The sequence below is a fragment of the Podarcis cretensis genome (assembly GCF_951804945.1).
Source record: "Podarcis cretensis genome assembly, chromosome: 1".
Classification (NCBI taxonomy): Eukaryota; Metazoa; Chordata; class Lepidosauria; order Squamata; family Lacertidae; genus Podarcis; species Podarcis cretensis.
In genome coordinates, this window is record NC_137170.1 from 120015357 (window position 1) to 120028381 (window position 13025).

General features: G+C 43.1%; 1 protein-coding gene across 3 annotated transcripts in view; it reads right to left on the reverse strand.

Annotated features, from left to right (window-relative positions):
• The window catches only part of RAPGEF4 (Rap guanine nucleotide exchange factor 4), a 163774-nt gene that overhangs the window by 4502 nt on the left and 146247 nt on the right, over nucleotides 1–13025 (reverse strand). For all 3 annotated transcript variants that reach the window (XM_079977051.1, XM_079977050.1, XM_079977052.1), the window contains 6 exons: nucleotides 10025–10150; nucleotides 8696–8874; nucleotides 4837–4927; nucleotides 3130–3180; nucleotides 2366–2453; nucleotides 1995–2059 (listed from right to left, as the gene is read on the reverse strand). In XM_079977051.1, the coding sequence (XP_079833177.1) occupies nucleotides 1995–2059; nucleotides 2366–2453; nucleotides 3130–3180; nucleotides 4837–4927; nucleotides 8696–8874; nucleotides 10025–10150 (600 nt within the window). The remainder of the gene's footprint in view (nucleotides 1–1994; nucleotides 2060–2365; nucleotides 2454–3129; nucleotides 3181–4836; nucleotides 4928–8695; nucleotides 8875–10024; nucleotides 10151–13025) is intronic.

Consider the following 13025-nt stretch of genomic DNA (forward strand, 5'->3'; position numbering starts at 1 on the left):
TTGATCGGCACAAGGCATGCAAGCTCCACCCCCCAGTCATTCTTAGACTCCTTATTGGGTGAGCAACGCAGCCAAGCAACACAGTTGGAGCCTCCCTCTGCCCTGGCCGGCAGGGAGGGAGGGAAGGAGAGGAGCTGCTTCCTTTGAAACCCGGGAAATTTAAGGGACATCATCAATAAGGGACAGCAGCAGGAAATGGCGCTGGGATAAGGGACTGTCCCGCCAAATAAGGGGCGCTTGACAGCTATGGTTCTTCGTCTACCTTTACCTACAACAGAAGCCTTGATTTTTTTTCTTGGTCAGGTTAGGAGCCACAATTTTGCAGCTGCATTTTATCCCCATTGCCTGGATCAGGCAAAACAGGACTGGGAGAAGATGCTGTGTCGGTAAGTGACAGGTAGGTTAGTGAAGACTGGATTTAAAAAAAAACAAAAACCCTGACCAGGACTCCTGAGCCTTTCAGGAGTTGTGCAAAAAGGCAAATTTCAGCAGCTTTTGTCATTCCTGCATGAAAAGTGGCACCTGCCAGGACGCTTTCTTTAGCGCAGCTATTAAAGAGGCCTGTCCTTCTAGGCCTCTAGTCGTCCCCCCCCCCCCGACAGCACCGGTGCCAAATATTTGACTGCATAATTCGTCCTGGAGAACTCACTAGCCTGACAGGTGAATGGCAGCCTCACAGAATCAGGCAATTTGCAAAACTGGCTTCTTTTTTTTTTTTTTTTTTTTGGTGGTGGTGGTGGGGAATTAAAGCCACGCTGGGCTTGATTTTTGGCACAGATTAAGTCACAACTCTCCCAAACAGCAGACGAAGAGGCAAACCTTCATCTCTGGGATGTACTGAATGGTCTTTCGGGCAAAAACCAATGTTCCCTGCATGTAGAAAATGGGCATGTGAGGGGAAATCTAAGGCATTTATCTTCCTGACCTTTTTTTTTTAAAAAAATATTATTTACCTCATAAATAATTTCTCCAGACAACTACACTTTACTAATATTCAAAATATTTTGTTGCTATGGTTATTATTTTATTATTTGCACAGAAAACCATCCGTTCACAAGAGCTCCATTGGCATGCTTAAAGTTAGAGACCTGCAACATTAAAAAAACCCAGGCCTTTGTCGTACTATGGGGTGCTAACTCAAACAAAAAGGCCTCTGAATTTGTGGTCTAATGCAGGCAGTCTTTACGGGCTCCAGGGATGCCACTGCCTGCTCAACATGCTGTACCAAATCCATTAGGAAAATCGAAATAGTTGTAAAATAGGTAGGTTTTTTTAAATAATAATAAAAAATAGTACAGTGTTATTAACATGCCATTACACAATCCATTGACTTGGTATGTGAGAGGCTGCCCTCTAGAGGCTGATTTGGAGAACAGGTAGTCTGAGCGAGAAGTGAATGAAAAAAGAGAGAAAGAAAGGAAGCAGCAGAATTCTTTTAACTGATGTGTGTCAAGGAAGTCCGTTTCCTAAGGAAGTAGGAAATTCCAGGTAGATCAGAATATGCCTAACCAATGGCATCTGCCAGCAAAATTAGCTACTGAGAGAAATTAGGCAGATAAATAATGATTTTGGTAAGAGAACTTGCTGTGGCTTCTTTGGCAGTCTATAGATGAGCAACACTAACCTGCAAGGGGCAAGTAACTTTAAAATATGTTTTTTATGCTAGATCCATGGAATTAAATCCATGGTTCATTTATTTGCCAATCACTTTAAAGCATTTCCAAACTGCTTGGGATTTCAAAATCTCCAAGTGGTATACATAAAAGCAACAAAACAGTATACAGTCGTACCTTGGAAGTCAAACGGAATCCGTTCAACTTCCAAAATGTTTGGAAACCAAAGTGCGGCTTCTGATTGGCTGCAGGAAACTCCTGCAGCCAGTCGGAAGCCATGGAAGCCCCTTCAGATGTTCGGCTTCCAAAAATACTTTACAAACCGGAACAGTCACTTCCGGGTTTGCGGAAAATCTTGCTTTAGTAATATGCCCTACTTACCATTTTTTCGAAGTTCACTAGATTGTCGATGAAGGTCTTGTTCCCTTCATGGATAAATGTCATGTCTGCAATACAAATAAAGGCACCACCTGTGTAACTGGCAATAGTTAATCCGACATAGATAGATATCCAGACACTGAGAAGATAGACCAGATTTCTCACTCCCTACATGCTATTGCCCATTCAAAGCAATTACTGGTATTTGTAAAAAGGAAAAGAAAAAGAAAAAGAAAAAAGTAACATTTAGACAATAACGCTTAGATTTATGAAAGAACCTTTTTCTTTATTAGGACTTCTGCAAAATTGAGATCATCATCATCATCATCATCATTATTAATATTGCGTGCTCTTCACCCCCTTCAGATTGTTACCTTTTATGAGTAAAGGCATGAATGGAATAACGGGAGGTTGCAGTTTAGCTACCGTCAGTCTGTAGGCCCTGTGATTTCTTGATGGGTCCTGGGGGGGAAAGACACAGTCAGACCTGTGCAAGTATTTAGCAAAATACAAATACTTGTTAGTTAACAGTTTTTTTTTTTTTTAAATGTAACAATTTCATAACCTAATTTATGCTTCATTCATAATAAGGATAGTCTTCTTTCAACGCTTCTTTGGAAAGATAGCAATCATCCATTTCATTAGCTGCCTGTTCCTTATAAGTTACGTGCTGTCTGACGAGAGTGTAATTACTTAACAAAAGAGGTGTTTATTATCAAAAGGGAAAATACAGCTAGAGGTGTGGTTATTAAACAGTGTGCTTATCTGAAGAAGAGAACTGTTGCATGCTTCTCCTGTATGCATTTGCTGAGCCATCTCTATAAAGCTCTAAAACCATAAATCTGTAACAATAATGCAAGCTGGTTGGAATATAGAATCTAGCAGAAATATCAAGGGATGATAAAGTTTTCTAAATTTCCCAGGCCGACTTTAAGTAGGGCATACATTTTCTCATAATAGGCTCCCTGAGAGTATAATTTATTAGTCATACATGCTTGTTTTATCAGTGCTGTGGCGGGCTCATAAATTCCTTAAAGTCACACAAGGACACATAAAACGTTGGGAAATAGACAAATTCAGATCAGGTGTTCAGAAACCAGGGTGAATCCAGGTAGCACTTAAGCATTAAGCCAGTTACCATTAAGCTTTCAAACTCTGCATAGATCTTCTTGAACTTGCTCGGGAGTTTCTGTCAATGAAAGAGACAAGCACACATGTGGGAAGCCTGTAATCGAATCAAGATGGACGGAACTGTGTGTGCGGCGGACTCAATTTCCCCAACGCACAGTTCCTACAACACAGCCCCGAGATGGAAAAAGACTTGCTCTTTTGCCACAGGTTTACAACAATGCAGCTGCGGGGGGGGGGGAATACAGTAAGTCTCCTAGCAACCAGATTATAAATAGAGAGCCACGAAGCTTTTAGCCGTTTGGGATCCAAAATACACCCCACCCCACCCCCAATACCCTGGGAAATGCAAGAGAGATTTTCTCTTGGTTCGCAGAGGTTATGGAGCAGCAAAGCAGTCCACATGCCAGTGTGGATTTCCCAGCGTTCATCTGCAGGGTTTGTTTGGGGGTTTTTTTGTGGGGGGGATGAAGAAGACACATCTGTTTCAAGTTTCACGTTGGCCTCATCTTTAGTGCAGCGCATGTAAGAAATAAAAAATGACGTCCTTGGGAGCAGTGATCTGGCGAAATTATTTACATTAAAGGACAACAGACGTCTGAAATGTGTACACAGGCCAATCGTTCCTCAAGTGCGCACTTCCGGAAGGCGCTGTATAATATGAACTACCACATATAATCTGAGCTAGCTCTGGAACCAAAGGTCTCTCTCTCTCTCTCTCTCTCTCTCTCTCCTTTGTTATCATTACTGGAACACGTATGACTAAGGTCAGAATCCAACAAATGTATACACTAGTTCTCTGAGCTACAGGGGACTTTCAACTTCTTGTTTTTAAATGACCATCAGCTCCCTCACAGGAACATGGGAAGCTGCCTTATGCTGAGTTCATTGCCATTAGGTCCATTGAGCTCATTGGCATTCCCGTTGACTAGCCATGGCTATCCTGGGTTTCAGGCAGAGAATCTGGGCGGCTTCCAACCAAATATTAAAATACAGTAATACATCAAACATTAAAAGCTTCCCTAAACAGAGCTGCCTTTAGATGTCTTCTAAAAGTTTGGTAGTTGTTCTCTTTGACATCTGGTGGGAGGGTGTTCCACAGGGCGGGTGCCACTACCGAGAAGGCCCTCTGCCTCTGCCTGGTTCCCTGTAACTTGGCTTCTCACAGCAAGGGAACCGCCAGAAGGTCCTCGGCGCTGGACCTCAGTGTCTGGGTAGAACAATGGGGGTGGAGACGCTTCTTCAGATATACTGGACTGAGGCCATTTAGGGCTTCTCAACTAGTTGGGTCACTGGCCTGATCCAGCACAGCCCTTCTTATGTTTGGTTCCACTGAAACTGTAAACTATGGTAAATGGTTTACAGTGAATGCAGAGATCACTACTGCTTCACTCCTCCATTAGCACAAGCAATGGCACAGAACCACAATCCCAGGGCTTAGTGTGATGAAATCACTAGGAACCGTAACTTGTTTTGCTCTGAACAAACCATGAATGGTAAGAGAAAAGGAAATCTTAACTTCATCTTGTGGTCTGTGGTGCCTGGTTCAGACATAATGCTCAGCTAGGAATTGCGGTTCATTCTTCCCGATAGGGGAGGAGCAAATTGGGAGAAGTCTCTGCATTCGTGGTAAACTGTCAATGATGATTTACCACGATGTGCAAAAGCAGAAAAATCAAAGGAAGAAATGAAAGGCTTGGATTTACTCTGTACTCACCTCCCATGTCATTGTGAGGCGGCTTACCGCAACGTTGCTCAGTCCCATGATCAAAGCAAAAAAGGAATTCAAGTTTTTGTATTCCTTGCAACTAGAAAAGAAGAAGTTCACAGTTTGATTGGGCAGGGGGTGGGGGGTGGTGGGAACAAACTGAGAATCAGAAAGCCTGGCTTCTAGAGTGCTTCTATATTTTGGAAGTATTCATCCAGACAAGTCTTATTATCATGCTTGGAAGCATATCCTACTGTATTTATTTTAGACTAACTCCTTTGGTTGCAATTCTGAGCATATTTTCTCACAAGCAAACCATCTGAAGCACCCAGACTGACTTCCAAGTTAACCTCTTGAGGATTACATCAAATCACAAGCAATTGTGAAACGAGAAAGGTTTAATAATACACCCACAATGTCACCACTTAACGTCTTATTCTGATACTCCTTAAAAGTCCTCTTCATACCATTTTATTTTTGTTCTACGTATTTCTTAATTCTCTTCCACTCAATAAACACCATCCTCTGGGCATTTCCAAAAACAATGCTCACTTAGCTAGGTTTTGGGAGCCCCATTCAGCACAAATTCAGCTTCCAATTTACAGAAACAAAAGTAACATAACCTGCTAAGAGACAAAGGCCGAATTCAAACGTTGCTTCTGTTGGTGCAAGGGGACATTTCCCCATAAGATCCTATAGTGTTCTGGTAACCTACATGGTAATTTTTATCTCTGCTGTTGTTAGTTTTTAATGTTGTATTTGCATTTATGTTTTGATGTATGCCACCCAGAAAATTAACTATGGGGGAGCAAAAAACTATAGGGAAAAAAATAAGTTTTATACATCTGAATCATGCTCGGATGGGGGAAATCACATATGTATTCTCCGTGCCAAACTTTCCCCTTATCTGTGATGAAATTGTCACGGGTAATACCCCCAGAATGCTCAGCACCCCAGCACAGGACTAGTCAATGTTTAGAAGTTCTCGGACACCAAATCCCATCATGTCACTTGTCAGGCACGATGGGAGCTGCAGTTCAGTAAATATCTGGAGGTGGTTTGTGGGGAAGAGATATCTGGGCTAAACTGTTAGGTTCTCCGCTACTGGTTTAGGACAAGTCTAAGGAACCTTCCCCCCCCCCCCCATGAGGGTCCTTTAACTCATGGGGAAAGGCAAAAGTGGACCACATTTCATGGTGTAACAAGCAAGAAGCAAAAGTGGGTGGAGCAAATAAAATAAGGAGGAGCCATTCCGTATCTCTCCCTTTCTTTGGAAACCCAGACCACTATGGGCCACATGGTGCTTCCAGAGTTTTCTGGATCACAGCAAGTTCACATGGGTACAGCTTGAGGCAAGTCGTTCACAAACAATATCCACTCACATCCTTGAAATTCTCCTATTTTGAGCAAAACTACATTTGATCGACCTCATGATCCCATTACATTTTCCTGTTTCACTGTATAGTTAACACACACACACAAAAACATGTTGCCATAGTAGCGATTTTTTTTTACTGCGAAGAACAGCTCCACGAAACTGAAATAACAGAAATAAGATGTCATCGTTTTATATTAGGAATATCAAATCTGCCCAACTATTTGCATTCGATAAATAAAAAAGATCCCGAGAACTTTAGCTATTTCCAATTTACAGAGACGGGGGGGGGGGAGAGAGATATTGACATAAACAGGAGGTTGTCAAACGGGAATTAACATGAGGTTAATCCTGTAAGTAGTGATTCTGGGATATTAGTTATCTGCTTGCCTCAGGCAATGCTGATGTTTTCCCTGATATATTTTTTTCCATACTGAAAGTAAATGTTCATCAGTGTTTGTGCGCTTGGGGGGCGGGGGCTGTGTGTGTTTTAAAAATAGTGTATATAAGGAAATTGTTCAAATTATTTAGCTTAATGAAATTTATTCCTGTTTTCTGCTAATGAGTAGGAAAAGGAACCACATTTTGTTCTTATCTATATGTGCTACTGCCCTCTGCTGGACAGAATGCAGAACAGCTCTGTGCAAAAATGGCTAAAAATGGGGATTCGATTCTCTTTACACCGTTAACGCACTGCGAGTCTTTGAATGTGGCCTGCCACATTCTGTACCAGTATCATTGCATAGGATAATAATGGAAGCATAACCTATGCTACCTGCAGTGGTGATGCTGGGTGTCCTATGGAGAATTTGGACTTTACAAAATGGGGAAAACCCAGATTCTGGCAGACTGGCGCCATCACTAGCTGGTGTTAAGTAAAGGTAAAGGGACCCCTGACGATTAGGTCCAGTCGTGACCGACTCTGGGGTTGCGGTGCTCATCTTGCTTTATTGGCCGAGGGAGGTGGTGTACATCTTCCGGGTCACGTGGCCAGCATGACTAAGCCGCTTCTGGCAAACCAGAGCAGCGCACGGAAACGCCGTTTACCTTCCCACCGGAGCGTTACCTATTTATCTACTTGCACTTTGACGTGCTTTTGAACTGCTAGGTTGGCAGGAGCAGGGACCGAGCAAAAGGAGCTCACCCTGTCACGAGGATTCGAACCGCCGACCTTCTGATCAGCAAGTCCTAGGCTCTGTGGTTTAACCCACAGCGCCACCCGCATCCAACAGGCAGAAACACTCTCATTCACCCAAGCCTTTGGATCTTTATTTTAGTGGGGTGGAGTGGCATTAGATCTGATATATATATATATATATATATATATATATGTGTGTGTGTGTGTGTGTGTGTGTGTGTGTTTTAGGCTGTTTAATTATATGTTTTACGTTTGCTTTTAATGTTCTTTTTTTTTTTTTGGTAAGTTGCTTTGTGTCTCATTTTGGCGGTCGGGAAGCAACAAATAAGTATAATAAATAAGAATATAAAATCATGCAATGGACAGGCCGCTCCTGGACAATTCCTTTCTCACAGGCAGTCTGAGAGGCAATAAGAAATAACCATCTCTGATGCAGAACAAAATCTTCATACAAAAGAATTCTTACTCACCCCTCATCCTGCCAGAGACAGAAAACCGACCATGTGAAGTCTACAGCAGTGTGCCGTGGCTTCCAGCCCATGGCAGGTGTAATAGCCCAAATTAAGGACATATTTTACACCTCTCTTGCCATAGTGCAATCCTGTACCTTGGTTCTCAAACGCCTTGGTTCCCGGACACCAAAAACCCGGAAGTAAGTGTTCTGGTTTTCGAATGTTTTTCAGAAGCCAAAGGTCCGATGTGGCTATCGGCTACTGTTTCCGGGTTGCCTGCACCAATCAGAAGCTATGCCTTGGTTTTCGAACATTTCGGAAGTCAAACTGATTTCCGGAACAGATTAAGTTTGGTGCTTTTGTTTTTGCTATTTAATTTGCGTTTTTGCATTTGAGGCTTTTTCGGTTAATTTGTTTTTGTGACTGTGTGGAACCCAGTTCAGCTATTGATTGATTGATTGATTGATTGTGTGACTGTGGAAATGGATAAAAGCCCCCCATCCAAACAATGACTATCATCAGTGCAGGTAAGAAAAAATAATAATTTTAATTTGTATCATCTACAATACTGCCTTATTTATTTTATAGTACAGTACACTGATTATTGTTTTAATTTTATGGACCAATGATCTCATTAGATAGCCAAATTTATGTTCAATTGCTGTTTTAGAGGTTGTCTTAAAAAGTCTGGAACAGATTGATCCATTTTGCATTACTTTCTATGGGAAAGCGCACCTTGGTTTTGGAACGCTTTCCTTTGGAAAGGACGGATTAAGTTTGAGAACCAAGGAACCACTGTACATGCCTACTGAAAAGTAAGCCCCATTCAGTTCAATGGACTTCCTCTCGTTCCCAGGGAACTTTACAGGACTTGCAACGTTAAAGTCGTTGAGCTATACTTACTGGGCTGCAATCTTGATGAACTTCTTTAAGAGCTGGACACGTTTGCTGAGTTGGGAACAAAGACAAATCTCTGTGACTACCCAGAACTGGAGTTCATTGAACCTTCGCAAAAACAAATCCAGATTCGCTGTGGTCTTCTTAAAATTGTGTCTCCCAAATGTGTAGTAGACCAGTTCCAACTAGGGGAGGGGGAAAAGGAGGAGGGGAAGAATATCAGGGTTAGACAAATGATTTGTGCTTTTTTAAAAAGAAAAAAAAAGAACCGCCCTGGAACAAATCTCTAGTTACGTTTCCAAATAGTCTGAGGGTTGGATCTTGCTATGTAGCAAGTGTTCTCTGATCACATTTCTGTTCCTCCTCTCTTCCCAAAAGCTGACTAAATTCTCCTTCTAGTTGTTTGTACTAGACAAGAGTCTTGTCAACTTACGAATAAGTGCACTGGCCACACCTTTGCATAAGTTTGTAAACCAACCATTAACTTCCATTAACTACAGTTTCCCATTTTATTGTTACTTGGAAAATACGGCTGAAAGCTTTGGAATATGAAAGATATATGAAAGAGCCCAACATTACGTGCTGTTAACTAAGGTTGCATTCACAAAGCAGTTTATTCCATTTTCATGACTTTCCCTGTTAAGTTCCATATTATATTGGAACTATAGTGGAAAATGCTGCAAGTTTGCTACTCATTTCCATGTTAGTTGCTACAAAAGAAGCAGAGAGAGCTCTGTCTGCAAATAGTATGAAAATGAGTGCTAAACTTGCATTAACCTGTATTTCTGGACGCGGCTTTTAAATCATGTGAAGGGCCAAATATAAATAAAAAGTAAATAAAAGCAGAATAAACTGCCGTGTGAATGAAGCCTAAGTTAAAATTTTATAAGCAACAATGTAAGATTAGGTTTGATAAGAAAGTATTTGAACGTATTTCAATTTTTCCCAAATTGTGTAATATTTCTAGAAACAGAAACGTTTTCCTTCCACTTAAGAATTGGCAGAAATGTTGGAGCTCCCTGGTGTGCCAAATGGCATTCTGCACTTGCAGTCTGAAGTGATAAAACTCATTCTACCGCCTCTGGATTTAACCACCGAATTTTGCAGCCCAGAAGCACTCTATCCAGGGAGGTCAGAGCTGCAAGACTAAGTTCCTGGCAAATGCACTACTGCTGCTTACTGGGAGAGAGAGACGGGTGTGGGGGCAAAGGAATGAGAAGGCCAACATGGTGTAGATGCACTGGGAAGAGACCTAGTTCTGTCGCAACTCTGCCCCGCCATGTTACCAACTTCTGTCTCAGCCTACGATGGGACAAGCCCAAGAATTCTCCTCACCTCATGCACGCAGTTGAAAAGCTCCCACTCATAAATGGTCATTTGATACGCTAAGTCTTTGGAGCTCATGAGTTCAAACATTCCCACAGTCCCAGTCGATGGGCCTTCTTGTTCCTGCAGTGGAACCTGGGAAAAATAACAATGAAGCTCTCTGTAAACGTTCTTATCCACCTGATCTCTCACTCTGTTTTAACAGCTCTTTTTCTGTTTTGCTTCTTTGCACGCAGTGGCACTGGTACAGTGGTACCTCGGGTTAAGTAATTAATTCGTTCCGGAGCTCTGCTCTTAACCTGAAACTGCTCTTAACCTGAAGCACCACTTTAGCTAATGGGGCCTCCTGCTGCCGCCGCGCTGCTGGAGCACGATTTCTGTTCTCACCCTGAAGCAAAGTTCTTGACCTGAAGCACTATTTCTGGGTTAGCAGAGTCTATAACCTGAAGCGTATGTAACCTGAAGTACCACTGTATAAAACTGACTGTGTGAATATTGGTCACAGCACAAAACAAGAGTAATGGCTTCGAAGTTAAATGCACAACACGCACATTACTGCATAAATGCGTGCAGGGATGATTGTCGCTGTGAGCTAGGTAAGGGCAGGCGGGACTCATCAACCTGCAAAGGTAGCCCATCTAGGAGAAGGGAAACTATCATCCTAAACCTCTCCTGCCTTGTGAGATATCTTCCAGAGAAGAGAAGGCTAAGGAGTAAACCTTACACAAATCTGGAGTGCAGTCCCTAAGATAGTTGGATGGTGGTTTGCATGCCTCCTTCTGGTAACTCCTGCAGCCAAGCTGGTGCCAAACCTATTGCTCTGCTTTCCTTTCGACCACATCAGCGAGGCTGAGAGGGGAGGCTTGTTCTCTGGGTAGCTCAGGACCTCTATACACACTGCCCAGGCTTGCGCTCAGGGGAGGTCACTTTGATGCTGCCACACAGCAATTTGACTTCACCCCTGGAGGCTCTGTCCATTGTCTCTTGAGACAGGTGGATGCCAACAACGTGAGCTAAGTTTCACCTTTTTCCTCGCTGCAGGAAACAAATAATAATAATAATAATAATTTTTATTTATACCCCGCCCTCCCTAGCCAAGGCCGGGCTCAGGGCGGCTAACAAGCAATAATAAAAGCAAGTTGAATGAATACAACTTAAAATTAAAATACAACATTAAAATATTGAAACATTAAAATATTAAAAATGTAGCCTCATCGCAGGAGGAGAAAGGAAAAGAAAAAAGAAAGAGGGAGAGGGAATCAAATTGGCTCCAAGCCAAAGGCCAGGTGGAACAACTCTGTCTTACGGGCCCTGCGGAAAGAAATCAGATCCTGCAGGGCCCTGGTCTCATGAGGCAGAGCGTTCCACCAGACCGGAGCCAGAGTTGAAAAGGCCCTGGCTCTGGTTGAAGCCAATCTAACTTCCTTAGGGCCCGGGACCACTAGGGTGTTGCTATTTATGGACCTTGAGGCTCTCTGTGGGGCATACCGGGAGAGGCGGCCCCGTAGGTACGAGGGTCCTAGGCTGTGAAGGGCTTTAAAGGTCAAAACCAGCACCTTAAATCTGACCCTGAACTCCACCGGGAGGCAGTGCAGCTGGAAAAGCACTGGGTGAATATGCTCCCGTGGCAGAGACCCCGTGAGGAGCCTCGCTGCAGCATTCTGCACCTGCTGGAGTTTCTGGCACAGCTTCAAGGGCAGCCCCGCGTAGAGCGAATTACAGTAGTCAAGCCTGGAGGTGACCGTCGCATGGATCACTGTGGCCAGGTCGGGTCGAATAACTGAAATAAAGCAGCCTTAAAATACAATAACATAAATCTCTTTTTCTCTCATGTTTCATTCCTGCTGACTTGGAGGGGGGAAACATACAGGAGAAAGCTACCAGGAAAGTGAGGCCGGTGGTCTATCTAGCCCAGTATGCACTGACTGGAAGTGGCTTTCCATGCTTCCTAATAGAGGACACCCATTCCTTCCTGGAGTTGCGAGGGACTGAGCCAGTGTGGTGTAGTGGTTAAGAGCGGGAGACTCGTAATCTGGTGAACCAAGTTCGCTTCCCCGCTCCTCCACATGCAGCTGCTGGGTGACCTTGGGCCAGTCACACTTCTCTGAAGTCTCTCAACCCCACTCACCTCACAGAGTATTTGTTGTGGGGGAGGAAGGAAAAGGAGATTGTTAGCCGCTTTGAGACTCTTTAGGGTAGTGATAAAGCGGGATATCAAATCCAAACTCTTCTTCTTCTACTACTTTTGCACCCACTGTGTGTTTTCCCCAGTACAGCAAATATCACTTTGGGAAACAGGCCGGGGAGAAATCCTTGTGTGTTTACAAGCCATTTACAGCACATATCTCCAGACCTAGGAATCATCTGGAGAATCTTCTTTTGTTTACTTGACACCAGGGGCTTCTGACATAGGAAGAGTACACTCATGAATAAATATACCATTCATTATCTGCCATTTGTTTCCACATGACCTTCACTCACAATTATATTAATTACAGCTATATGCACATACAAAGTGTGGGCTAAATTAATCTTAATTGTTCCCATCTTTCATTAAAACAAACAAGAAACATCAAAACAGCGTTTTCCCGTGCCACATAACGCAAGGAATGAAGATGCCGCCTGGTGCGCGAATGGAAAGTTTGTATGTTGGATAGATGACCTAAAGAGAACTAATGCTGTGTTGTGATGAAGTTGTGAGCTGAAAATATTGGGTTGAAATTCTGCGCAGCCTTAGGTATGCTGCTGTTATGCTGGCCTCACCCTAACTCAGTAAGCAGAACGGGGACGATGTTAACCACTTAAAGCTACTGCGATAATCCATGCAAAATACTTCGGACTCTAAAGCACTCTATAAATGCCAAGTAATGTTAACACTGCATTAATCTATAGCCAACTGTTCCATCTGCTGAGAAATGGCATTTCTATCTCTCTCAGCTTGTGAGTGATGCAACGGCGAGTGGATTGTACGGGGCTCCTATGAGGATTCTTTTGACCTTGGGGAAACAGG